The following is a 24,479-nucleotide window of genomic DNA, read 5'->3' on the forward strand; positions in this document are numbered from 1 at the left end:
CAGATTAGAATCCTGTCAGTGTTCCAATGTCAGCCAAACTAAACCTGGGTGTGTGGGGGATACCAAATACAAAACTGCACAAGAGTTAACCAACATTTAAAAATGTCCACAACTGCTTAATGTGACTTCATTTACCAGGCGAAGGAAATGAAATGAAGTGGGACAGATTATGAAGGGAAATGAGTTTTCTGGAAATAGCAGAATCAGACACTGGGGGTAAAGAAGCATTTTTTAGTGTTCTGGAACATAAAACAGATTAATCAATGTCCTTTTTCTCCTTTAAGCACATTTTCACTAACTGAAAGCAATACTCCGTTAAGGAATATTTTATTGATGTATGTGAATCTGGACATAGAGCAAAAGACCCTCCAACCCTTCCCCCAGCCCTCAGAAAGATCTCCGTAATTTTGAATCGATCTTCATTACTGTCTTCATTTGTGATTGTCCCAAGGCAGAGTTGAAGCTCACAATAATTGCCAGTTGAATCCAAATAACATCTGATTGGTTTCCTGGCTCCTAGCAATCTCTTCTATAATGCAGTGTTGCTGCCATACCAAATGGAGCTTCCGGTAACGCTCACGAGATAAACGGAGGGGGTTGCCCCTCCTTCAGGGGGAAGAAAAAAAAAACCAACCAACATGTAAGTGCAAATCAAATAACTGCCACATATTTCTTGCCTAAATTAGTTCACACTCTTGAGATGTTCCTAGAGCTGGGAGGAATCACCAGGACAGAGTCTTAAAAGGGATATTCTCCCTTCACCACTGATCACCATGAACTTAATAGATTAGTTAGCCGATGAAGCAGAAATTTACTCCTTGATTATTCAGAAAATAGGCAAAGTAGATCATGGGCATGATGAGACCCCCGTTTAAATGTGAGGTTTATAACATGAAGCAGTTCTATTCTTTTTCTGGGTAGTTAGTGTGATGGGGCTTTAATGGCTTTTTGGCCTCATACAGTTTATTTAGCTTTGATTTCTGGTCTTTGTATAGTGGAGATTAAGTCTGAGGTATAACATTAAGTCCTCAAATTATATTCTGCTGCTTGGAAATATTTGCTTCTTGTTGTCCTTACGACATAACAAATTTGCTGGTGATTAGCAAATATTTAAACAAAACTACTCCACATCAATTCCAAGGTTGTACAGTTTATAACACTGTGGAGCAGCTAATCCAAAATGACTAAAGTTTGGCTGTTGCAATTATGGAGAATTGGGAGATCCTCATTCCGGAGGCACTCAAGTGTCTCCGCTGGTTGGGTATTTTCGAGTTGCCTAATTCGGTAAAAAATTCTGCTTCTTTGCACCTTTCTGGAACAACTCAGATCTTATCCTCAGTCATTAACTACCTTCACCTTTTCTCCCTTAACCCAAAGACTACCTCCACACTTAAACCTTCTAAGTAATTCTGAAGAAAGGTTGATTAAAAATAACATTCAAACATTAGGATGGCTGGTATCTTTAATTTTAGAGAAGTATTACCCTCACATTCTGAAGAAGCACAAAGTTGTTCAAAATTATGTGCTATATTTAGGATGGTATCATACTTAATATTTTTTATTTCCACCTATTTAAAAATATCTCTCAATAGGTAGCATTAGTTTCTGTGTTTAAAGAACTGTTACCGTCCATGTACAATAATGTGACTAAATGAAAAACACATAAACGAACCAATCTTACTTCAAGCCAGGGTCTGTTTCTCCATATTCATCCAAGTAAGGGGCTGGATAGGCACAGCCTCTGGCTTTACCTTCAACCAGGACTACTCTGCATTCTCGGATTCTGAAGGACAAAACAACCCACAGGAAATATTATTAAATGCATGTATGCAAATGACAGGCACTACATGAAAGTTAATCTAGAGAAAAGACATTGCCAATATCTGTTAGGAATTCAGTATAAAGACAATAAACATAGACAAACAGACTAACTTGTGTTTTGTCTAAATAAAAGAGTGACCACTGCTATTTTTATTGAAGTCATGGGAAAGAATCAATGGATTTAGGGAAATGGGACCATTAATACTGACTGCATATATTGAAGAGAGGAAGGAAGCTGTCCTACTTGAGCCACAGATACCCTGGAAAATGATGCCCGAGGCTGTTTCTGTTGTTGCCCGACCTACAACCTAGACTGGGGAAGGAGCTTAATAGAAGGACAGAACAACATCTCTTGTTCTGATTAACTTTGGGCCCGAAAGAAGGTCAGCTAGGGAAGTGTCAAGCCATCTCTGGTTAGAGCCAGCCTCCAACAGTGCAAATTATAAAGAACCACTGCCACTTTGAAGTTACTCGGGCCTCTTACAGCCTAGAAACGAAGATATAAAAAGAATGTTTCTGTGCACATGTACAGGAGGGATAAGCACCGCAGAGTGACATAAACAGTTGGAATAGGTAGTGGGTTTATATGCTGTAAGTTTCCTAAAATAAGAAAATAGGTGTTTGGGTGTGGCTTCTATGAATTCATTCCCATTGTTCCAACAGATGCCTACAAGCAATAATTACATACTCCATAGTTAGTGAGATGTCCGGGCTTAAATTAATAGAAACTACATTTCATGGTGCGAATGGAAAGAAAAAGCACATCTCCACTTTGGATTTCATTTCTCTCGGGGCACTTGTACTCTTCTTCCAGAAACATGAAGTAACTATTGTTCCACTCTCAGTCTTTTGCGAGAGACCAGGGAAAATGGTTGCTCGATAGAGGAAATGAAGAAAATGAACATGTTCAGAGGACAACTTTGTATAGGTACTTTTTAAATATAAGTGTTAGGACTCCAAGCCCTTTCACCACACCTGAATGTTACACAACGCCAGAGGAATCAATACAAACTCTAACATGCTTAAAATATACCACAAATAATTAAAATGTGAACAGAATCCTTTTTTTTAAAACTTATACTGTAATATCTTTTCAAATGCAATTTCATGTGAATAACAGGTCTATACTGTTAACTTCTGATAGACCATTTCCTATCAACACACTGTCCTACCATAACAGCCTCCAGATTGGATCCAGATTCTGTAAGTTCATTATGAAGCTTCCAGAACACTCACTACTCACTTTAGGAAAATGCAGACTCCAGCTCCACAGTGAAGTGCATGAAAAATGCAAGCTCCAACCTCTTCCCCATTCACAATTTCTTGGCAGCAAATGTTCTGAGAACACAGTATGGCTCCACAGAAAAGACAGAGGACAGGGTGCTTTCGCTCATCATCTGCAGACCGTGGGCACCTCAAAGGGGAAGAAAACATTCAGTATGGTGGAGAAACAATAAAAGCATGATATATCCAGTTAGCAATGAATTGTGTTCATCACTGGCTGCTTTGCAGCAAAGAAAGCTCTTAAAACACAAGAAAACATTCATTCATTCATTCATTTAGAGAGGGAGGGAGAAAGAGAGAATCCCACACAGGCTCCATGCCCAGCATGGAGAGCAGGCTTCACGCCTAGCGCGGAACCCAGTGTAGGGCTACATCTCCGAACCCTGAGATCATGATCTGAGCTGAAATCAAGAGTCAGATGCTTAATGGACTGAGCCTCCCAGGCTCCCCAAAACACAGGAAAACATTTAATTAGATGATTCCTCTTTAATAAGGACTTAACAACAACAAAAAACCTCCTGATTAATCCACAGTAAGAAAAATTATTTTTAAATATACAGTGTCCTGATAATTCCCATAGTTTGGCAATTAAATACACCTTGAGATTGAGATACTTTATTGTAGAGTCTCGTCTTCATCTGACATGACCAATTTACAGTCAACTCCCTCCTCTGGATTGGTTTAGTCAAGCTGAAGTCCTCAATATTAGAGGAATGTGACCTTGTTAGGTGTACAATTTTTTTTAAAAATCACAAATGTGCAGAAAGGGTTCAGACACATTTCCTGTCCATTTTATTTAAGTATTGAGATCTTTAGGGTTGAAATGAGAGACTGTAGTCTTAGAGTTCACGCACGCTTTATCTGGGAAACAAAGCAAGTCTTTAGGAAGGATAAAGTGACAGAGTCGACTTGCTTGAACCAAGCAGTACGTTGAGATCTACCATTTTATACAGTAGCATGCTAGAGCCTTGCTATAACGCCCCTCAAAGAGGGGTATCATTCTCTGAATTAAAGCGATAATGGCTATTTAAAATAAGCAGCTTTCTACACTCTTATCTCTGCCTTATAATGGACATACTAGAGACATCAAGAATTCCTTTATCCGGTGAGTAATAAATAAATGCAACCACTAAGTTGAGATCCAGTGAGGCTTACAATGGGGTCAGAATAAAGAGCACCAATAGAATCTTCACCTCCAATAAGGTATTAACAGTTTATTCTCTGATCCCTCATTTCTTAAGTAAGATAAGAATATCTACATAGGAGCAGAAGGACTCTGTGCATAGGTACTCCACTCCTGTCTCCTGGAGATGAGGAGACTATTTTCACTTCCAGGGGGAAGGACATAATTCACTTCTTTTTGGATAAAGCCAAAATCTTTCACTTTTAGTGCAGGAGGGCTGAGTCCTAGTCACTAATATCCTATAGAGGAAAATAGGGGTGATACCTAAAGTATAGTAACTGGGCAGCTTACCCTCCTACAGTAGAAATGGCTCAGTCTTAATGGAAACTGGTGGTGACAATAAAACTGGAAGAGATCATAAGATTTATTTTCACTTTACTTGAAACCAGTACGTAGTAATATCAACCAGGGGGATCTTCACTGTGATTAATGACTAACACTCCTCTCAGATCCTCCTAAGAGCCAACAGTGATACTCTTTAATGCTGGGAAGATAACACCTGTGCGCTGGGATTCTGTGATAGCAATACAGCCCTAAGATCAGGAGAATCACTGAATTTAGAGCTGGATGCAATCTCTGAAATCATCTAGCAAATGTTTGAGGGCTGAGAGGTAAATGGCTCAACCATTTCTTTAGGTGGCTGAACTTAATCTGCATGGGACAAACAGCAAGGGAACTGACACCAAGATCAATTCTATCTAGTAACAGAGGTGGGAGTATGGACTGCCTAAGCCCCTGCTGAGCCCATTAAACTTCCTGGCTTGAGGGTTCAAAGCAACGGTTGTAACAGAATAGAATTTCCTTAGTCATTCTGTAGGGCAGTGATTCTCAGAGTGGGCCATATAAGGGCTCTTCAAACCCTCAAAATGATGATCAACTGCAATCCCTTTCTTTGCCCCTTCAAATGACAGCAAGTTATTTAACATATGACTAAGGACTACAATAGTCACTTTGTAAGCCAAGGCAGTTCATTAGAATTACTAACTGGCATCCTTCAACAAAATTTAAGAGTTTTTTGTGTTTCCTGAGAGCTCTAATTAAGTTTATTGAGAAGTTTGGCGGCTGTACAATGCTTACTCAATATTATGAAACTCCTAACTTAGCTTTGGAATTGCTGCAATTTGGGAAGAAGATGCTGTATTACCAGTACATCATCAATGCAGTCTCGAATAGGCTTTAATTTTCAGACTGCTGAGATTCTTGCCTTTTAATTACAAGTTACTGCTAATCATGTCATCATTATTAATCTGATTTGCTATGGGTGGTAGTGTGATGCCACCTGAGTGTCAAGGATACATAACTGCATCAATAGTAATTTTGGCCTACTATTTTTAAGACATGATACATTGTGATTCCAATATGAAATATTCACACACCAATGGCTAGGGCGGATATGAATATAATTTCTCCATTCAGGGACATTATATTGGTGGTGTGCAGCTCATGAATTTATGTTATTTGAATAACTTACATCATATTATAGCAAGATAAGTGTAAACTGTTAACTTTACAGGACATTATTTTATCACATAGAATCATGCGTTTAAGCTCATGCTGTTTTCTTACAAAAGTAACTAACAGGTAATTCATACATGATATTAGTAATGAGTATAGTATAACTTGTTTATTGTACTTCTCACCAGTCTTTATCATCCAGATTTTTTTTTTTATTTGAAAGTAATCGGTGAAAGGGAAGAGGAAGATAAAAGAAAGTCTGAGAAACACTGCTTTAGTGTTTAATTTGATTGAGGTAGGGGAGAATACGGTATCAAAAAAAGCTAAGGAGGTGTACTCCTCTCTCTAGTACCCACGCTTAAACTTGAGCCACAATGTTATTACCTGTTTTACTGTTATAATGGGATTCCATATAAGATCCTGCTTGGGGAAAAAAGGGTTCTTCAGTGTTATTGCAGTGAGAATGTGGTCACCTCACTGTAATGCACATGATACAGTGCTTAAAGACACATGTATAAAAGATATTTCTAAGAGAACTACTTGTTTATGAAGTTGAGAACAGTATTATTTGATGTACTGACCACAATTCTCCATGTAAAACACTGTTTAAAGATACATGAATAAATGATGATTCTCAGAGTGCTTAAAAAAAAAAAAAGGCTCCTGTAGCTTTAAAAAAAAGTTGAGGAGAGATATCCTAAAAGATGGTAGAGTAACGAGCTCCAGGAATTGTTACCTCCACCAATACAACTGTTGATCTGGCAAGAACTATCTGAAGCATCCTCAGCAGTGCTTAACAAAGAGGCTGGTAAATTTCAATGAATTTTGGCTTTTTGTGTAGTGGCTACCATCCCCTATCCCCCAGGCCTATAGCAGGTAGCTATGGGGGTGGCTGCCCATAATTCTGGTGTGGCTTACTGGTACCAGGATGGGTAATAAAGACATTGTCCTCAAAAATCAGGGCCGTATGATTAGTTCTGTCTGGCATCTCACTGAGAGGCCGACACAGAGATTGGCCATTGTTTCAACCCCTATGGGCTGAAGTGACTTTCTTGGCAGAGATGGTGGGGGGAATTTAAAGAGACAAAAAATTCTTTGTTTTTTTCTTTTCTTCACTTTTCATATTGGATCCAGAAATTTAAGGAAATCTCTGTCAGTTCACTGGATGACTGGAGAGATAATGGAACAGAGACTTCGGTGAACACACAATAAGGAATATAGTCTTTGCAAGAAAGAACAGTTTGGAAAAGTCACTAAAGAAACAGATACCTGCAGCCTTTATCAAGCAACAGTGGCGATTCTTGGGGAGGGGGGTAGAATCTGATTTACAGAGCTACTACATTAATATCAAATAATCAAAATGTCCAATTCTCAACAAAACTAACAAAGCTTATAGAGAAGCAGAAAATCTTGGCCTATTCACAGTGTAAACAACACTGAAAAAGAAAAATGAAGTTGGAAGGCTGACACATTTTAATTTCAAAACTTACTACAAAGCTATGGTAATTGAAAAGTGTGGTACTATCATAAGGATAGACATATAGACCAGTGGAACAGACTTTAGATTTTAGAAAGAAACCCAAACATCTATGACCAATTGATTTTCAACGTGGGTGCCAGGATTATCCAATGAGGGAACAACAGTCTCTTAAAAAATGGTGCTGGGATAATCGGAAACCACATGAAAGAAAGAATGAAGTTGGACCTCCTGTCTCATTCCAAAAATTAACTCAAAACAAATCCACAGTCTAGGGGTGCCTGGGTGGCTCAGTCAGTTAAGCCTCTGCCTTCGGCTCAGGTTGTGATCCCAGGGTCCTGGGATTGAGGCCCGCATCAGGCTCCCTGCTCAGGAAGCCTGTTTCTCCCTCTCCCGCTCCCCCTGCTTGTGCTCTCTCTCTCTAATAAATAAATAAAATCTTAAAAAAAAAAAAACAAAAACAAAAAACAAATCCACAGACTAAATATAGAGTTAAAACTATAAAACTATTGAAAGAAAACAAAGGGGTAAATCTTCATGACCTCAGATTTGGCAATTAGTTTTGACACCAAAAGCACAAGAAACAAACAAAAAATAGATAAAATGAACTTTTCTGCATTGAAAACATTATGAAGAATATGAAAACACAACCTACAGAATAGGAGAAAATATTGGCAAAATAAAAATCTGGTAAGGGCTGAATATCCAGAATATATTGAAAGAGAACAGAAGAGGCCACCCCAAAATATGCCATTTTGGCATACTGATTATTTTGAATTAAAGTTACTTAAGAAACAGCAGGTGCAAAAAGGACACTCTGACTCTCATTTGATCTCCTGAAAGCAGGAAATAAATCTCCCATATGAAGGTATTCTACCTATACCAGAAGGATAGAAAGAGTACCATTACTGCCAGAATAGGGAATTGAAGGTCAAGAAGGCTGTATAAATAAACTCTCTTACTTCTTCATTAATTTGGTACTCCAAGCCTAACCGCTTTGTTTTGTCATATCTTCACAAAAAATTGTTTCTTTGACTAAAAGGTATAAACCCAGTCATTTCTCTGAGTCTCATATTTCTATGAGCTCTGATATATGCAAAATTAAACTTTTCTCCTATTAATCTGTCTTTTTTTTTTTTTTTAAAGATTTTATTTATTTATTCGACAGAGAGAGAGAGACAGCCAGCGAGAGAGGGAACACAAGCAGGGGGAGTGGGAGAGGAAGAAGCAGGCTCATAGCAGAGGAGCCTGATGTGGGGCTCGATCCCATAACGCCGGTATCACGCCCTGAGCCGAAGGCAGATGCCCAACCGCTGTGCCACCCAGGCGCCCCTCCTATTAATCTGTCTTATGTCAATTTAATTATTTGGCCGAAGAACCCAGAGGGAAGAAAGGAAGAGTTTTCCTCCCCTTCAATATAAAGAACTCTTACAACTCAACAACAGACAGTCCAATTACAAGGTGGGCAAAAGACTTGAACAGACATTTCTCCAAAGAACATATACAAATGTCCAACAAGCACATGAAAAGATGTTCAACATCAGTGGTCATTAGAAAATGTATATCAAACCACAATGAGCTACCATTTTATACCCACTAGGATGGCTTTAAGAAAATAGAAAATAACAAGTGTTGACAAGGATGTGAAAAATAGGAGTCCTCTTATATTGCTGATGGGAATGTAAAATGGCAAAATTATGGAAAACAGTTAGTGGTTACTCAAAGATTTAAACATAGAATTACCATAATGACCCAGCAATTCTACTTCTAGGAATATACACCTAAGAGAAATGAAAATATATGTCTACATAGAAACTTGTACATGGATGTTTACAGTAGTATTATTCTTAATAGTTAAAAGGGGGAAACAACCTAAATGCTCATCAGTGGATAAATGGATAAACAAACTCTGGAATATTATTATTATTATGTTTAAGATTTTATTTTTAAGTAATCTCTATACCTAACAAGGGGCTAAAACTCACAACCCTAAGATCAAGAGCCGCATGATCCACTGACTAAGCCAGCCAGGCGTCCCTACAGTGAAATGTTACTTAGCCAAGAAAGGACTGAACACATGCTACAACTTGGATGACCTCAAAAGCCCTACTAAGTGAAAGAAGCCAGACACAAAAGGTCATATAATATATGACTCCTTTTATATGATATATCCAGAGTAGGCAGATCCATGGAGACAGGAAGCAGATTATTGGTTACCAGGGGATTGGGAAAGAGGGAAATGGGGAGTGATTACTTAGTGGATACAAGGTGTTTCTCTGGCATGATGAAAAAGCTTTGAAACTAGAGAGAGGTGGTGGTTGCACAACACTGTGAATACACTAAACAGCACTGAATTGTACACTTTATCATCATTAATTGTATGTTTTATGGTCCTCACCTTAATAATAAAAAAGAAATTGACAATCACTGTTATAAAGGATGCTCAGTGGTCACTTTAAAAAAAAGTTTGCTAGTGGTGGTGCATATCAATTGCAAGCTTAAAAATTTTTTAGAAATTTATTTCTTCTTACCTGAAATGAGAAGCTTGATTTAGGAGGCAGCTATAGTCATCAGGAAGCTCTATCAAACTATTTCTTTTTCTAGGGTATCTAGAAATGTAATTTAAAAGACAATTTTACTTCTGAGTAAATAAGCCCATGTCAAAAATTGACCAAGTAATAGAAGAGTGTTTTAAAAATAACAATAGGATCCATACTTGAAACCCATAGTAATTCCTCCTGTTGACTACATTAAATCCAAGTTTCTCAGCCTAGAATTTGAAATCTTTCATCATCTGGTTTCCTTTCCAAACTCAACTCTCACTATTTCCTAAGACTAAATTGTTGTAGCTGCATTTCCATGATGGATAGGAAGGTGATATAAAGATGTTGTTAAGAACACAGCCTCTGAAATCAGACAACCTCCCTATAAATCCTAAATCCTCTGATACGGGACAAGTCACTGAACCTAAGCCTGTATTTCCTGGTCTGTAAACAGAGGATGGATATATTATGTTTTCTCAGTCATAAGGCATACCATCAATTTAATAACACATTTCTGAAGTGGCGGGGGGAGAGAAATATAAAGACTCATGCTGATTTAAGAAATGCTAAATAGAAATAATAGTATGGAGGAACCTCACAGCTGTTGAGAACTCAATAAGATATTGAAGTGAAACATAATATACTTAGTATTTGATAACATGTTTGCAAATATTATTATTCATTCTTATAATACAGATACAATTAAAGCCTTGCATGCATGCCCTGGGAAGGCCATCTGAATAATGTGGAAATTCTATCCTCAAACCCCAATCAACTTAAATTCTTTTTAAAAAATTATTTTTTTTATTTGAAAAAATAAAAAGCAAGAGAGATCACAGAGGGAGAGGGAGAAACGGACTCGCCGATGAGCGGGGAGAAACTGATGTGGCACTTGATCCCAGGACCCCGAGATCACCACCCAAGCCAAAGGCAGATGCTTAACAGACTGAGCCACCCAGGCGCCCCCCCGGTCAACTTAAATTCTATAATTCCTTTTATGTCCAGCTAAAAATTATCTCCTCTAAGACTAACCTTGCATCATTAAGAACCTTTTACTCTTTAAATTTCTATAGCATTAACAGTATATTCCTTACACTACTTTATTTTATGTCTTTAGTTTAATGTACGTAATTAGATTCTAAATTACCCATGACCAAAAAGCTGTATGTGTTAGGTCTTTTAACTCTCCCAAAATATTTTAGCACCATGCTGAAGAAATAGTAGTTGTCTAAAAGGCACACAATGAACTGAAATAAAGGAAAAATTGTGTGAGATTAACAGTTTTAAAATAGGTACTCATCTTTTAAACTTTTCTCTCTACTCTTTCTTTTCTTGGTGATTTGAATAATACTATATCTAAGTTATCAAAGCTGGATCTATAATTTCTAAATCACGAAAGTTGGGTTAAGGAGTAGGTAGCATATGTACATTCACGGTAAAGGGGAAGGACGTCCGAGAGGTAAGAAAGATGAGAGGAGAAGGTGGCAAACGCAGATTGTGTCACAATGCTTGCTTTAGCCATGGAAAATGGTACTGATGTTAGCATGTAAGGTTGGGGGCCAATTCCTCTGCTTGTTTACGGATGCAATTCAACTGGAATAAAAATTAGACACATACAAAATATAAAGCAGGCCCTGGAGAGGATACAAAGAAAATAAGCATGCAGTCTGGGCCCTGGTGAGTTTACTGTTTAGTGCTTTGTGGTGCTGGCAGGCACATGTGCACACACACATCTGAGAGGACATTACTAGGGAAGACTTACGGGAGGTCACATTTGAACTGGTCTTTGAGGAAGAGGTGGATTTTGGTTAAGCCATAACTTAAGGGAGAGAGGAGGGCTGAAGAACAGTTTTGCTGGGCAGTCTCTAAGTACATAAATCGGAAGGGAAGGGGAAGAGGGAATAGTTCTATTTATATCTTACTCTATTCTCAAAAGGAAAAAAGTGGTGTATAAGAATACTGTTACTACCTTCTGATTTTAATAAATCGGCAGTTCCGAGATGCCATCTCCTCCTGTGCCTTTTAATAAACATGTACGAGCTTAAGGAAGAGGAGCTGGTGGAGTCAAAACAATTTAAGAGGGAAAGGATAGCCACTCCAAGAAAAAAACCAATTGTAGGATGAATCCAATTTCTGGCAAAGACCTAACAGAAATGTAGGAAACAATGCACTGAGTGAGAATGAAGAGAATGAAGGAGACCAAAGCATGTTCCACAAACCAACTACTTTTGGAAACACAACCTGTAGATGGGGGGGGAAAGGATTGAGAAGTAAAACCAACCTGACTACGGTGCTTTTTTGCTTCAAACAGTTTAGTAATACAGGATCTGCGCACCACCTATATGGGGAGCCAAGAGAAAAGCAAACACATTATCACAAATTCAGTGCAGTGCTCATCAATGAGCTACCTGCTCCAAATCTTTCTGTCCCTTCCTTCCATGTTCTCTCTGCTAGACTTCTATCTCACATCTTACCCCTTTGCTTTTCTTCTCTTCATTTTTCTGTCTGCCTATTTATTTTCCCCCTTTCTTTTATGCGTCTCTTTTTAATTTTTATTTATTTTTTTAAAAAGATTTTATTTATTTATTTGAGAGAGAGAGAGACAAAGATAGTGAGAGAGAACACAGGCAGGGAGAAGAGGGAGAAGCAGGCTCCTGGCTGAGCAGGGAGCCTGACATGGGGCTCATCCCAGGGGATCATTAACTGAGCCAAAGACAGACGCTTAACCAACCGAGCCACCCAGGCACCCCTATTCATCTCTTTTTTAAAGGGTTAATCAATCAAGGTCTTGCTAGAAAAACAGAAACCATTCTGAAGATGGAATTTAATACCAGGAATTGGTAATAAAGGTGACAGAAGGGCTGCGAAGCCAACCAGGAGACAAAAAAGCAAGGTAACCCAAAGATTAGCCAATAATAGGAAGCCACCACCTCTCCCAGGCTGAAGGAACAGAAGGAAATTGTGGTATTATTAGAGCCCGGGGGCCGGGGTCAATGGTGGATACTGGAACCACCGTGGACTTCTTGGCTAACAGGAACTAGAGCCAGAGAAGAGCTACTGCCACTGCCAGAGACACCGCACAAAGCAGAGAGAGGTAGCCTGAACACTCAGGCCTCTGTTACCCTGCTAGTGCCTCCTACAGGCTGAATGTAGGCAGAAGCCAACTGACAAGAAAGACTGGGAAATATGGCCTGCAAGTCTCAGTTCCCTGTACTACAGAGAACTCAGGTAAGGCTCTGAGACAAGAAGGGCCAGGAATGGTAAAGGGCAAGGACATTCTGTTTCAAAGTTTGAATTTTTATCATTAACCTAGAATAGCAAGTTCAAAAGGTACTGACTTCCAGAATATACAAGTAAAATTAGTATAACCTACTGTAATTGTAGTCAACACAAAGCATGACAGTGATTTTTTGGGATCCATTTTAATTCATTTAATCACCCTGGAGATTAGAACACCTCGTAAGAAATGAAATACACAGGAAAGAACCTAAAAGAAGAGATGAAGGCACAGAAAAGACAGCAGGAGACAAGGAGACATTCACACAAATTCTGACATGGGCATGGAAGGGAAAAAGACACTGATAAAGAAAAAGAAAGATAAAGGCAGAAAATTGAAAAGATTAAGGAAATCATGAGGGTGATAATGTGATTTATAACAAGAAATCTATGTATATGGTCTTCAACCCAGTTCTGGGCACAGGGCTCCTAAACCCTTGGACTTTCCTAAGTGATAAGAGTGACAAAAGATGTCTTTGGGGGCTGGTTGCCAGGAGAACCAACCATGTGGAACTTTCAGCTTACTCCAACCTCCAGGGAGGGGAGAGGGGCTAGAGGTTGAATCAATCACTAATGGCTAATGATTTAATCAATCGTGCCCATGTAATATAGCCTCCAAAAAACACCAATATGACAGGATTTGGAGAACTTGCACACTGGTGAACACGTGGTGATTTGAGGAGAGTGTTGCGTTCAGGGAGTATAGAACCTGAGCTCCCTTTCCCCATATCTTGCCCTATGTATCTCTTCCACCTGGCTGTTCCTGAGTTATACTCAGTTATAATAAACTGGTGATCTAGTAAGTAAAATGCTTCTCTTGAGTTCTATGAGCTGCTCTAGCAAATTAACTGAACCTAAGCAGGGGTCAATGGAGTCTTTGTCCTAATGGTCAGAATCACAGGTGATAACCTTGGACTTGCTAGTAGCACCTCTCTGAAATGTGTCTGTGTGTAAGTGTGTCAGTCTTACATGACGGAGTGCTTAACCTGTGGGATCTGATGCTATCTCCAGGTAGATAGTGTCAGAATTGAGTTGAATTATAGGACACCCAGCCGGTGTCAGAGAACTGCTTCCTGGATGTATGGCCAAAACACCCTCCCCTAAACACATGTTGGAAGTGGGTGTCAGAATCTCCAATGGGGATAATAAAATAAGAGTAACAGTGAGAACTGATTATTAAAACAATGCTACATGTCAATTATATTTCCAAAAAAAAGAGATGGAAAATGGTAGAGGCAAAGATAGGGAAGGACACTAGAGGTTAGGAAGGTAGACAGTGATCAGGAGGGTCAGTAAATAATGGCGTAGAAAGAAGGCTTTTCTGGAAAAAAGACACACCTTTCCCAGAAAATACATTTTGATGCACCAAATGACTTCTTTATTTCTCCTCAGGCACCCTCCAGAAACATGTGCTACCATGTGAGATATGCTACTGTTCCGGATATAACTATCGCCCCAATTTGGCTTCTTTTGGTATTTAGCTGTGACTCTGTGGCTGCTGACAACATGACTCCTGCCCTCCCGCTCAGCCTGCCTGACGATTTACAACTGGCAAGAAATGGCAGCTGGGAGAAGAGTAGTACAAGGAACGGTAATCACAGTGGGACAAGTGGAAAGTCCAGCTGCCTATGGCTGCTGGACTTATCTCTGATTCGTTGAGTGTGTGAATTAGGAATCCCTATATTTTTGCTACCCACTTTAATCAAGTCTAATCGATCTAAAAGCTTAGCAAATAATTTTAATTTAAAATTCCCAAACTGCATAATGACCCAACAATGACATTTTGCTCTCAAAGTACCTCTGGAGAAGGGGTCTCACAGTATCCCAATATTCCTGAAAAAGCAGGAACAAATTTGTGGGTAAAGATAGATAGCTACAGAGTGCACCATACTCTCCTTCTGCAGGATCTGCAAGAGAATAAAAATACATTTAATAAGCACATTATTCTTACCTGGTCAACCTGTGGATAGAATTTCTTCATTGTTTATGTTCATTTCTATACTCTATAAAACTGGGTGACAAATGAGCCACAGTGATCCTTTCAAAATGCAAATCTGATTCACTCTCCTGATGAGGTTTCTCCAATGCCACACCACCACAAGGTACAAAACACAAAGTCCTTATCATGGCGTAAAGGCCCTATATGATCTGCCCCTGGCTGCCTCTTGAACTTCATCTCCTACCACCCTCACCCTGTTCATTCTGCTTCAGCTACACTAATCTCTTCATTATTCTTTGATGATGTCAAGCAAAGCCTTTGCCTTTAGTGTTCCTTCTGCTTAGGAATACTCTTCCTTCAACCCTCTGTCCAGTTCAACCCCATCTTTATTTCAACATCTCTTTGCTCCAAGTGTCCTCAAAGAGAAGTCTTCTATGACTATCTACTAAAAGTATTACTCCAGCCCAGCACTCTATCCCCATGACCTGCTTTATTTTTCTTGGTAGCACTTATCACCACTTGACATTATAATATATACATTTATCTGTATACATTTAGTCTCCTCCCAATGAAAGACTTAATCTTATTCACTGTTGTATTACAGCACCGACTAGATAAATTTATACATGATTTTCTAAAAATGCAAACAACAGATCTGTACTGGCAACTACCTGGAAAGTAGCTCCCCATTTAGAGGCATACTATGGAGATAAGTGTGGGTTCAGTTCTAGACTGCCACAATAAAGCCAGTATTGCAGTGAAGCTAGTCAAGTGAATTTCTGGCTTCCCAGGGCTTATTAAAGTTGTTTCTACTAGACTGTAGTCTATTTAGTGTGCAATAGCAGTATGTCTAAAACAATAATGTACTGACCTTAATTAAAAAATATTGCTAAAAAATACTAACCATCATCTGAGCTTTCAGCAAGTCATACTCAATCACCACAGATCACCCTACCAAATAAAATAACGAAAAAATTTGAAATATTGCAAGGATAATAAAAATGTGACACAGACATGAAGTGAGCAAATGCTCTTACAAAAATGGTGCTGACAGACTTGCCTGCCACAAGCCTCCAATCTGTAAAACCAGGGTACCTGCGAAGCACGATAAAGTGACGCACAATAAAACAAGCTGCGCCTGTATACAGAATCAGAACGGGCCCAGATCACAAGCCCTACGGAACTGAGTTCAAGAAGCCGACCGCCAGTGAAGCTGACCTGTTCAGCTGAATCGCAAAGGACAAAAGCAACACTGAACAATTTTGGTGACACTTTCAAAGTCATACAAACGTTCTGATTTTTACCCATACAAAGCCACAAGGAAGCCTGTCGACTTTGATCTAGATTTAAGGCAAGTAAAGAAGAAAGGAAATGATTGTTACTCAGATACACGTGTCCTTGGTTTGTCTCAACAGGCCTCTCCTAGCAGCACTGTAGTTCTTTTAATGGTTTTAATGTTAAAAATTCAACTAACAGAGTATACAATAAAGTTTTCCTCCTACTTAGCCAAAACGTTCTCTTCCCTAAAGGTAACCAATGTTTCTAATTTTCTGCATATCCTTTCAGTTATATTCTGTGTGCAGACATTTTATAAGCTCAAGTACCTGAACTATACACAGATAGGAGCCATGAGTAGGTTTTGCATATTATGAGGCTAATCTCATTTTTGATCTCACCTTTAACCTACACCATGGCAGGGGCACATATGCTGGGAGTGAACACTGATGAAAGAGATATAGAGAATTGATTTTGCCTGTCCCCACCTTATATTTTTGAGGTTGAAGATAAGGAAAAAAATCCCTTATTTGCTACTCTGGGATTTTATTTTCCTACTTACTGGTTAGCAGTTCTTCAGGTGGAGTTACTCCAAGTAAATAGTGGAAAAACAATGCAGCACAGCGAAGGTAAGGGGTGATGCCATTCTTCAATGAGACCCACAAATACCAGCCAGGAACACCACACCCAATGCAGCTAAGAGTCAAGAATTCCAGAACAGAATACTGATCAGACTAAAAGTCTAGACACATTCCCTTTTAAAAACATAGCTAAATCTTTAAATATTTTTTATCCATTTAATGCAAAATATTTAACTGGCAGTAGCTTCCGTCTTTAAATCTTCTAAAAGTTTCCTAAAGAAAACCACAGATTTTGCATCTTTTACCATGCAGATTTTTATTTTTTTATTTTTTGATCTCTTTTTTAAAAAATTTTTTACCATGCAGATTTTTAAAGTAAATAACTATTATCTTCATTTTCCTAACCCTTATGATGAAAGGAACCAGATACATTTATCAATAACAAAAGAAGTTAGCTAAAAATATTAATACTTTGATTTCTGTATTCAAATTGGTGATTCATAGGACAATGAAACAATTCTATATGATACTTAACAATACTACCACACAAAGAGTGAACCCTAATGTAAACTACAGACTTTAGTTAATAACAATGTATTGATACTACTTTATCATCTTTAACAAATCTACTAATGCAAGATGTTAATCACAGGAGAAATCGGTGAGGGGAGGGAGTAAATGGGAACGGTTTGTACTTTCTGTTCAATTTTTCTGTAAACCTAAAACAGCTCTAAAAAATGAAGTCTAGTAACACACACACGCACACACACACACTTTCTCTCTCTCTCTCTCTTTTCTCACACCCCACACCTTCAGTGCCTAAACTAAAAAACAAAATGAAACAGAAAACCCAACTAAAAATTGATGAAGAAGGTGAAAACAGAGGAGAGAGTTTGGTAGCAGGTGGAGCTCAGTGGGGCACTCCTATTATACTTTTGGTTTTAGCCTCTGCACTGCCAACGTATTTCACATGTTAGAGAACAGTCTTAAAAAATCTCTAGTTTGTTAAGTGCATCAACTGTATAGATTGCTTTAAAAGGATGACCTATTTTCTATTTTCTACATTTAAATTCGAAATGATGCCACTTGTTAAAATTCTATCATTTTTTTGCCTATGTTCCCAGAACAATTTACAAGAGTAAAGATGTATCCAAACTTGTTTCAGTCTCAGAAACAAACAAATGGGTAGCTGTTATTTCAAAAGCCCTTAACTGATTTTTAAAAACTGGAATTAAAATGGTTCAAAATTATTCCACCAAACAGCTGAACTAAGAGGTGGAATTATTAAATCAATACTCACATAGGGTGGACTAATGGACTGCTACTCACCCATTTGTATATTGAGAAATTTCTGCCAAGAAAGAAGATGCAGAACGAGCCTCTTCACTCTCTTCTTGAACCTGAGCAAGGGGAAGGTCTGGAAAAGAAATTCTGAAAGATAAATCTATGAATTTGCTATTCAATTCATAAATTACACTTCAATTTCATGGTTCTAGGATAATAAACAATGTCAAATCAACTGAGGTTCTTTTCCTTGTTCTCAATCTAAATACCTGATTTTAAATATTAAAACTGTTGGGTAAACTTTATCAGTGTGTTAGGTAAAGAAATAAATACGGCAGAATCACATGGATATTTAATAAATATTTTTCTCAGGGTGCCTGGGTGGCGCAGTCGGTCAAGTGTCCAAATCTTGGTTTTGGCTCAGGTCATGATCTTAAGGGTCATGAGATCGAGCGCCACATCAGGCTCCGTGCTCAGCAGGGAGTCTGCTTGAGATTCTCTCTCTCCTCACAAATCAATCAATCTTTTAAAAATAAATAAATATTTATCTCATTGTAATATGACCAGATAATTAGTGGTCATCCGCTCTGAGTTCCTAGGAGTCTTAGCTAACAGGCAGAAATTCAGCCTCGACGAAGGAAGTAGGTTGCTGTCCTGTCTTTATGCTCAAGCAATGAAACACATTAAAAAGAACCCTGTAAGGTAATTTTCCTTCATTAATCTATCCTTAAGGAGAACCATCCTAACCCTTTCCAGCAATTGCTACCTCACCCAACTTAGGTTAAAACTCTGGGTAAGCCACTTAAGTTCTCTGAACTTCAGTTTTATTATATTAAAATGGGGATAAAAATGCCAACCTTGTAGTTCAACATGACAGATGGTTACAGCCCATTTGAACAGTGCTCTCGTTTTAAAAATGCTTTTAAAAAATATACATTAATTCATCTGAAAGACAACAATTAAAATTACCCCGAGTCTCTTACTTTGGTTGGATATTTTACTTTATTTTTATTATTTTTTTAATTTAATAATATTTTTAATTATGTTAGTCACCATACAGTACATCCCTAGTTTTTTTTTTTTTTTTTAAAGATTTTATTTATTTATTTGACAGAGATAGAGACAGCCAGCGAGAGAGGGAACACAAGCAGGGGGAGTGGGAGAGGAAGAAGCAGGCTCATAGTGGAGGAGCCTGACGTGGGGCTCGATCCCGTAACGCCGGGATCACGCCCTGAGCCGAAGGCAGACGCTTAACCGCTGTGCCACCCAGGCGCCCCTATCCCTAGTTTTTGATGTAAAATTCCATGATTCATTACTTGTGTATAACACCCAGTGCACCATGCAATATGTGCCCTTCTTAATACCCATCACCAGCCTATCCCATTCCCCCCTCCTCCCCTCTGAAGCCCTCAGTTTGTTTCCCAGAGTCCATAGTCTCTCATGGTTCATTCCCCCTTCTGTTTACCCCCCCTTTCTTTTTCCCTTTCTTCTCCTACTCATCTTCCTACTTCTTATGTACCATAAATGAGTGAAACCATATGATAATTGTCTTTCTCTGCTTGACTGATTTCGCTTAGCATTATCTCCTCCAGTCCCGTCCATGTTGGATATTGCTAGTTTTTCTTCTTTCCAATTAGCATGTCTTCAGGAAATGCACACTTTTTAAACTTATTTTTTATTTCTTTAAAGGATATAAATGGGTAGTTTATTTTTTTTTAAGATCTTATTTATATATTTGACAGAGAGAGAGAGAGACAGACAGAGAGCACAAGCACGGGGAGAAGCAGAGGCAGAGGGAGAAGCAGGCTCTCCGCCGAGCAGGGAACCGGACTCAGGGCTTGATTCCAGGACCCTGGGATCATGACCTGAGCCAAAGGCAAATGCTTAACTGACTGAGCCACCCAGGCATCCAGGAAATACACACTTTTTTAAATAGAGGAAAATATATTATCATATTGATATTTCCAATTTAAATATAAGAGTTCAATATTTGTACATGATTGTTTGAGGTAAATTTTATATGAAATGAAACATACAAATATTAAAAGTACCATTTAATGGGTTTTGACAAATGCAAATACCCATGTAACAAGATATTTTAAAATTAATAAACTATTTTTTAAAGCAGTTTTAGGTTCATTACAAAACTGAATGGAAAGCACAGAGTTTCCATATACTTGCTTTCCCCACACATCCATCATCATCCCTGATTACCGACATCCAGCACCAGAGTGGTACATCTGTTACAATCAATGAACCTATACTGACACATCATTACCACCCAAGGTCCACAGTTACCATTAGGGTTCATTCCCGGTGGTGTACATTCTATAGGTTTTCACAAATGTATAACATGTATCCACTGTTATAGCATCATACAGAGCAGTTTCACTGCCCTAAAAATCCTCTGTGCTCCGCCTTTTCATCCATCTCTCTCCCCTAACTTCTGGCAATCATGGGTGTTTTTACCGTCTCCAAAGCTTTGCCTTTTCCAGAATGTCATATACAGCTGACCCTTGAACAACACCAGGGGCTAAGGGTGCTGACCCCTGGCACAGTCAAAAATCTACCCATACCTGTAGCTTTTGATGCTCTAAAAACCTTACAACAGCCTGTTGACTGGAAACCTTACTGATAACATATCTAATCAACTAACACATATTTTGTAATTGTATTTTATATATATATGCTACATGTTATAGTCTTACAATAAAGTAAGCTAGAGAAAAGAAAATTTATTAAGAAAATCATAAGAGAAAATACATTTATAGTACTATACCGCATTTATTGGGAAAAAAAAACCCATATAAGTAGACCCTCTCAGTTCAAACTGGTGTTGTTCAAAGGTCAATTGGAGTTGGATTCATACAGTATGTAGCCTTTTCAGATCTGCTTCTTTCGTGAAGTGATACACATTTAGCTTCCTCCATGCCTCTTCATTGTTTGAATGCTTGCTCCTTTTTGGCTCAAGAATATTCCATTGTCTGGATGTACCACAGTTTATTTACTCATTCACCCACTGAAAAACATGTGGTTGCTTCCAAATTTTGGAAATTATAAAGCTGCTATAAACATCTGTGTGTAGGTTTCCGTATGGACACAGGTTTTCAGCTCATTTGGGCAGACACCAAGGAGAATGACTGCTGCATCATATGGTAGGAGTATGCTTAGCTTTGTAAGAAAGTGCCAAACGGTATCTCAAAATGGCATGGAATTCCTTCCTTTCGGCAACGAATGAGAATTCCTGTTGCTCTACATCCTCACCAGTACTCAGTGTTGTCAGTGTTTTGGATTTTAACTATTCTATTGGATTCGTAGTGATATTTTACTGTTCTAATTTGCAATTCCCTAATGACTTATGATACTGAACATCTTTTCATCATATGCTTACTTGCCATCTGTAGACCTGTGACATCTGTGAGGTGTCTTGTGCTTATTTTTTTTTTTTTTTAAAGATTTTTTATTTATTTATTCGACAGAGATAGAGACAGCCAGCGAGAGAGGGAACACAAGCAGGGGGAGTGGGAGAGGAGGAAGCAGGCTCATAGCAGAGGAGCCTGATGTGGGGCTCGATCCCATAACGCCGGGACCACGCCCTGAGCCGAAGGCAGACGCTTAACCGCTGTGCCACCCAGGCGCCCCTCTTGTGCTTATTTTTAATCAGGTTGTTCATTTTCTTATTGTTGAACTGTTAATAGTTGTCTGTTATTTTATCAATCAGACGTGTCTTTTGTATATTTTCTCTTAGTTTGTGGCTTGTCTTTTCATTCTCAACATTGTCTTTTGCAGAGCAGAAGTTTTTTATTGTAATAAAGTCCAACTTACCAATTATTTCTTTAATGGAGTGTACCTTTGGCGTTGTATATAAAAAGCCACTGCATAACCAGGGTTATCTAGGTTTTCTCCTACACGATCTTCTAATAGTTTTATAGTTTTGTGTTTTACACTTAGGCCTATCAACCATTTTTTTTTAATGAGCCATTTTTAGTTAACTTCTATAAAGCTTGTAAGGTCTGTGTCTCTGTCTTATATGTGGGTGTCCAGTTGTTACAGCAACATTTGTTGAAAATCAGGCTATCTTGGCTCCATTTGTCTTTGCTCCTTCACCAAAGATCAGTTAACTGTATTTATGTGTATAGATTTTTTGGGCTCTCTATTCTGGTCCACTAATCTACTGGTCTGTTTTTTCATTGTCTTGATTCCTGTAGCTTTATAGTAAGTCTTGAAGTCACATAATATCAGTCCTCTGACTTTGTTCTTCCCCTTCAGTACTGAGTTGGCTATTCTGGATCTTTCTCCTTTTCAAATAAACCTTTTTTTTTTTTTTAATTTTATTTATTAGAGAGAGAGAGAACACGAGCAGGGGGAACAGCAGGCAGAAGGAGAAGCAGGCTCCCTGCTGAGCAAGGAGGCCAATGTGGGACTCGAACCCAGGACACGGGGATCATGACCTGAGCCAAAGGCAGATGCTTAACTGACTGAGCCACCCAGACATCTCTCATATAAACTTTACGATCGGTTTGTTGATATCCACATAATAACTTGCTGGAATTTTGATTGGGAAATTATTGAGTTTTACTTAACTTTTCTGAATTTATTCTTTTTTAAAAGTTTTCACTTTTAATTCCAATATAATTAACATATAGTGTTATATTAATTCCAGGTGTACAATACAGTGATTCAACAATTCTATACATCATTACTCAGTGCTTCTTTTAAATGTACTTTTAATCCCCTTCATTTATTTCACCCATTCCCACATCCACCTCCCCTCTGATATGCTCTTTTATTTTATTTTTTTTTAAAAAGATTGTATTTATTTATTTGGGGGGGGAGAGAGAGAGAGAGAGAGCGCACTAACAGAGGGAGGGGCAGGGAGCCCACTGAACAGGGAGCCTGATGCGGGGCTCGATCCCAGAACCCTGGGATCATGACCTGAGCCGAAAGCAGATGCTTAACTGATTGAGCCACCTAGGTACCCCTTTATCTTATTTTATATTTTAAGTGTTATTATTTAAGTAATCTCTATACCCTAAGTGGGGCTCGAACTCATAACCCCAAGATCAAGAGTCGCATGGTCTTACCACTGAGTCAGCCAGGTGCCCTGATATGCTTTATTTTAAATGAGTTCCCTCAGCTAATTTTTTTTCATCAAGAACATTTTTTACTTGAAGCATTACTTTAGAATGCACAGTTCTGAATTTATTCTTATGTCTCCTCCTTCCTATACTGAAAATCTTGGGTCCCAATAACATTAACCCAAACACTTGGCTTATCCTAAAAAGTACCTAAAATAATTTCAAAATAACAATACTAGTACCGCCAATACCATTTGTGCCACTAATATGAATTCAGTTTAGTGATTTTTTTTTTGTTAGTGCTTTTATTGTCAGAATATATCCTATTAGGGAAGGACAGTTGAAATACTGTGTTTTAGGGGTGCCTGGGTGGCTCAGTTGGTTAAGCGTCTGCCTTCAGCTCAGGTCATGATCCTGGGGTACTGGGATTGAGCCCATGTAGGGCTCCCCGCTCAGTGGGCAATCTGCTTGTCCCTCTACCTCTGCCCCTTCCCACACTCATGCACTCTCTCGCTCAAATAGATCAAATCTTAAAAAAAAAAAAAAAAACTACATTAAAAAGACATTCGCAGGAGTCTTTGCTCAAATCCCTGACTCTCTACGTTACCTAGGGGCAACTCTTATACTTCTATTGTTTCATTTATAAAAAATATAAGCAAATAAGAATATATCTACACACATATACCTAAAATACCTTACACAAATATATTATACTACAACTACTGTTCTGTACACTTTTTTCACTTAATAAGTATCTCCTAGAGATTACTTCTTCAGTAGATCTTGCTCATTTCTTTGTATAGCTGCAGAGCATTCCACCATATGCATATATCACAGGATATTCAACCAATCTCTGGGGGCTTTGTTTTTCCAAATAATACCACAATGAATAATCATGTGCATATATCCTTTCAGATTTTTGCCAGTATAGCTTTGGGATAGATTCTTAGAAGTGTCTGGGAGGTCAAAGGATAAATGCATATTTAGTTTTGTTAGACATTGTTCTAAAGTCACTTTATCTGTTTTCTGAATTACCCAACTATTCAAGAGCCCTTCCTGATCACTGATACCCAGGAACCAGACTTTGCTTTCAATTAAGGTTAGAGTCTAAGAGAATAACTACATCATAATTCCATGATGTATTATTATTCAGAAATCTCTAAGTGAATATTTGTTCAAAAAACATATAATGAATACTTACTTGGTATAACAAAAGTTGTTAGATACTTTAACTTTATGAGAAAATATTTTAAAATTTGAATGTTCCCTATTCAAGAAACTTG

General features: G+C 38.3%; 1 protein-coding gene across 1 annotated transcript in view; it reads right to left on the reverse strand.

The window, feature by feature from the left end:
• Positions 1-311: 311 nt before the first annotated feature.
• The window catches only part of UBR1 (ubiquitin protein ligase E3 component n-recognin 1), a 130,851-nt gene continuing 106,683 nt past the window's right edge, over positions 312-24,479 (reverse strand). Inside the window, exons 40-47 of the mRNA XM_008702183.2 lie at positions 18,164-18,251; positions 16,816-16,949; positions 14,838-14,946; positions 12,045-12,101; positions 9,752-9,829; positions 3,065-3,235; positions 1,682-1,783; positions 312-606 (exon numbers count right to left, since the gene is read on the reverse strand). Coding sequence (XP_008700405.1) covers positions 465-606; positions 1,682-1,783; positions 3,065-3,235; positions 9,752-9,829; positions 12,045-12,101; positions 14,838-14,946; positions 16,816-16,949; positions 18,164-18,251 — 881 coding nt within the window. The 3' untranslated portion in view covers positions 312-464. The remainder of the gene's footprint in view (positions 607-1,681; positions 1,784-3,064; positions 3,236-9,751; positions 9,830-12,044; positions 12,102-14,837; positions 14,947-16,815; positions 16,950-18,163; positions 18,252-24,479) is intronic.

Source organism: Ursus maritimus, unplaced genomic scaffold (genome assembly GCF_017311325.1).
Source record: "Ursus maritimus isolate PB19 unplaced genomic scaffold, ASM1731132v1 scaffold_35, whole genome shotgun sequence".
Classification (NCBI taxonomy): domain Eukaryota; kingdom Metazoa; phylum Chordata; class Mammalia; order Carnivora; family Ursidae; genus Ursus; species Ursus maritimus.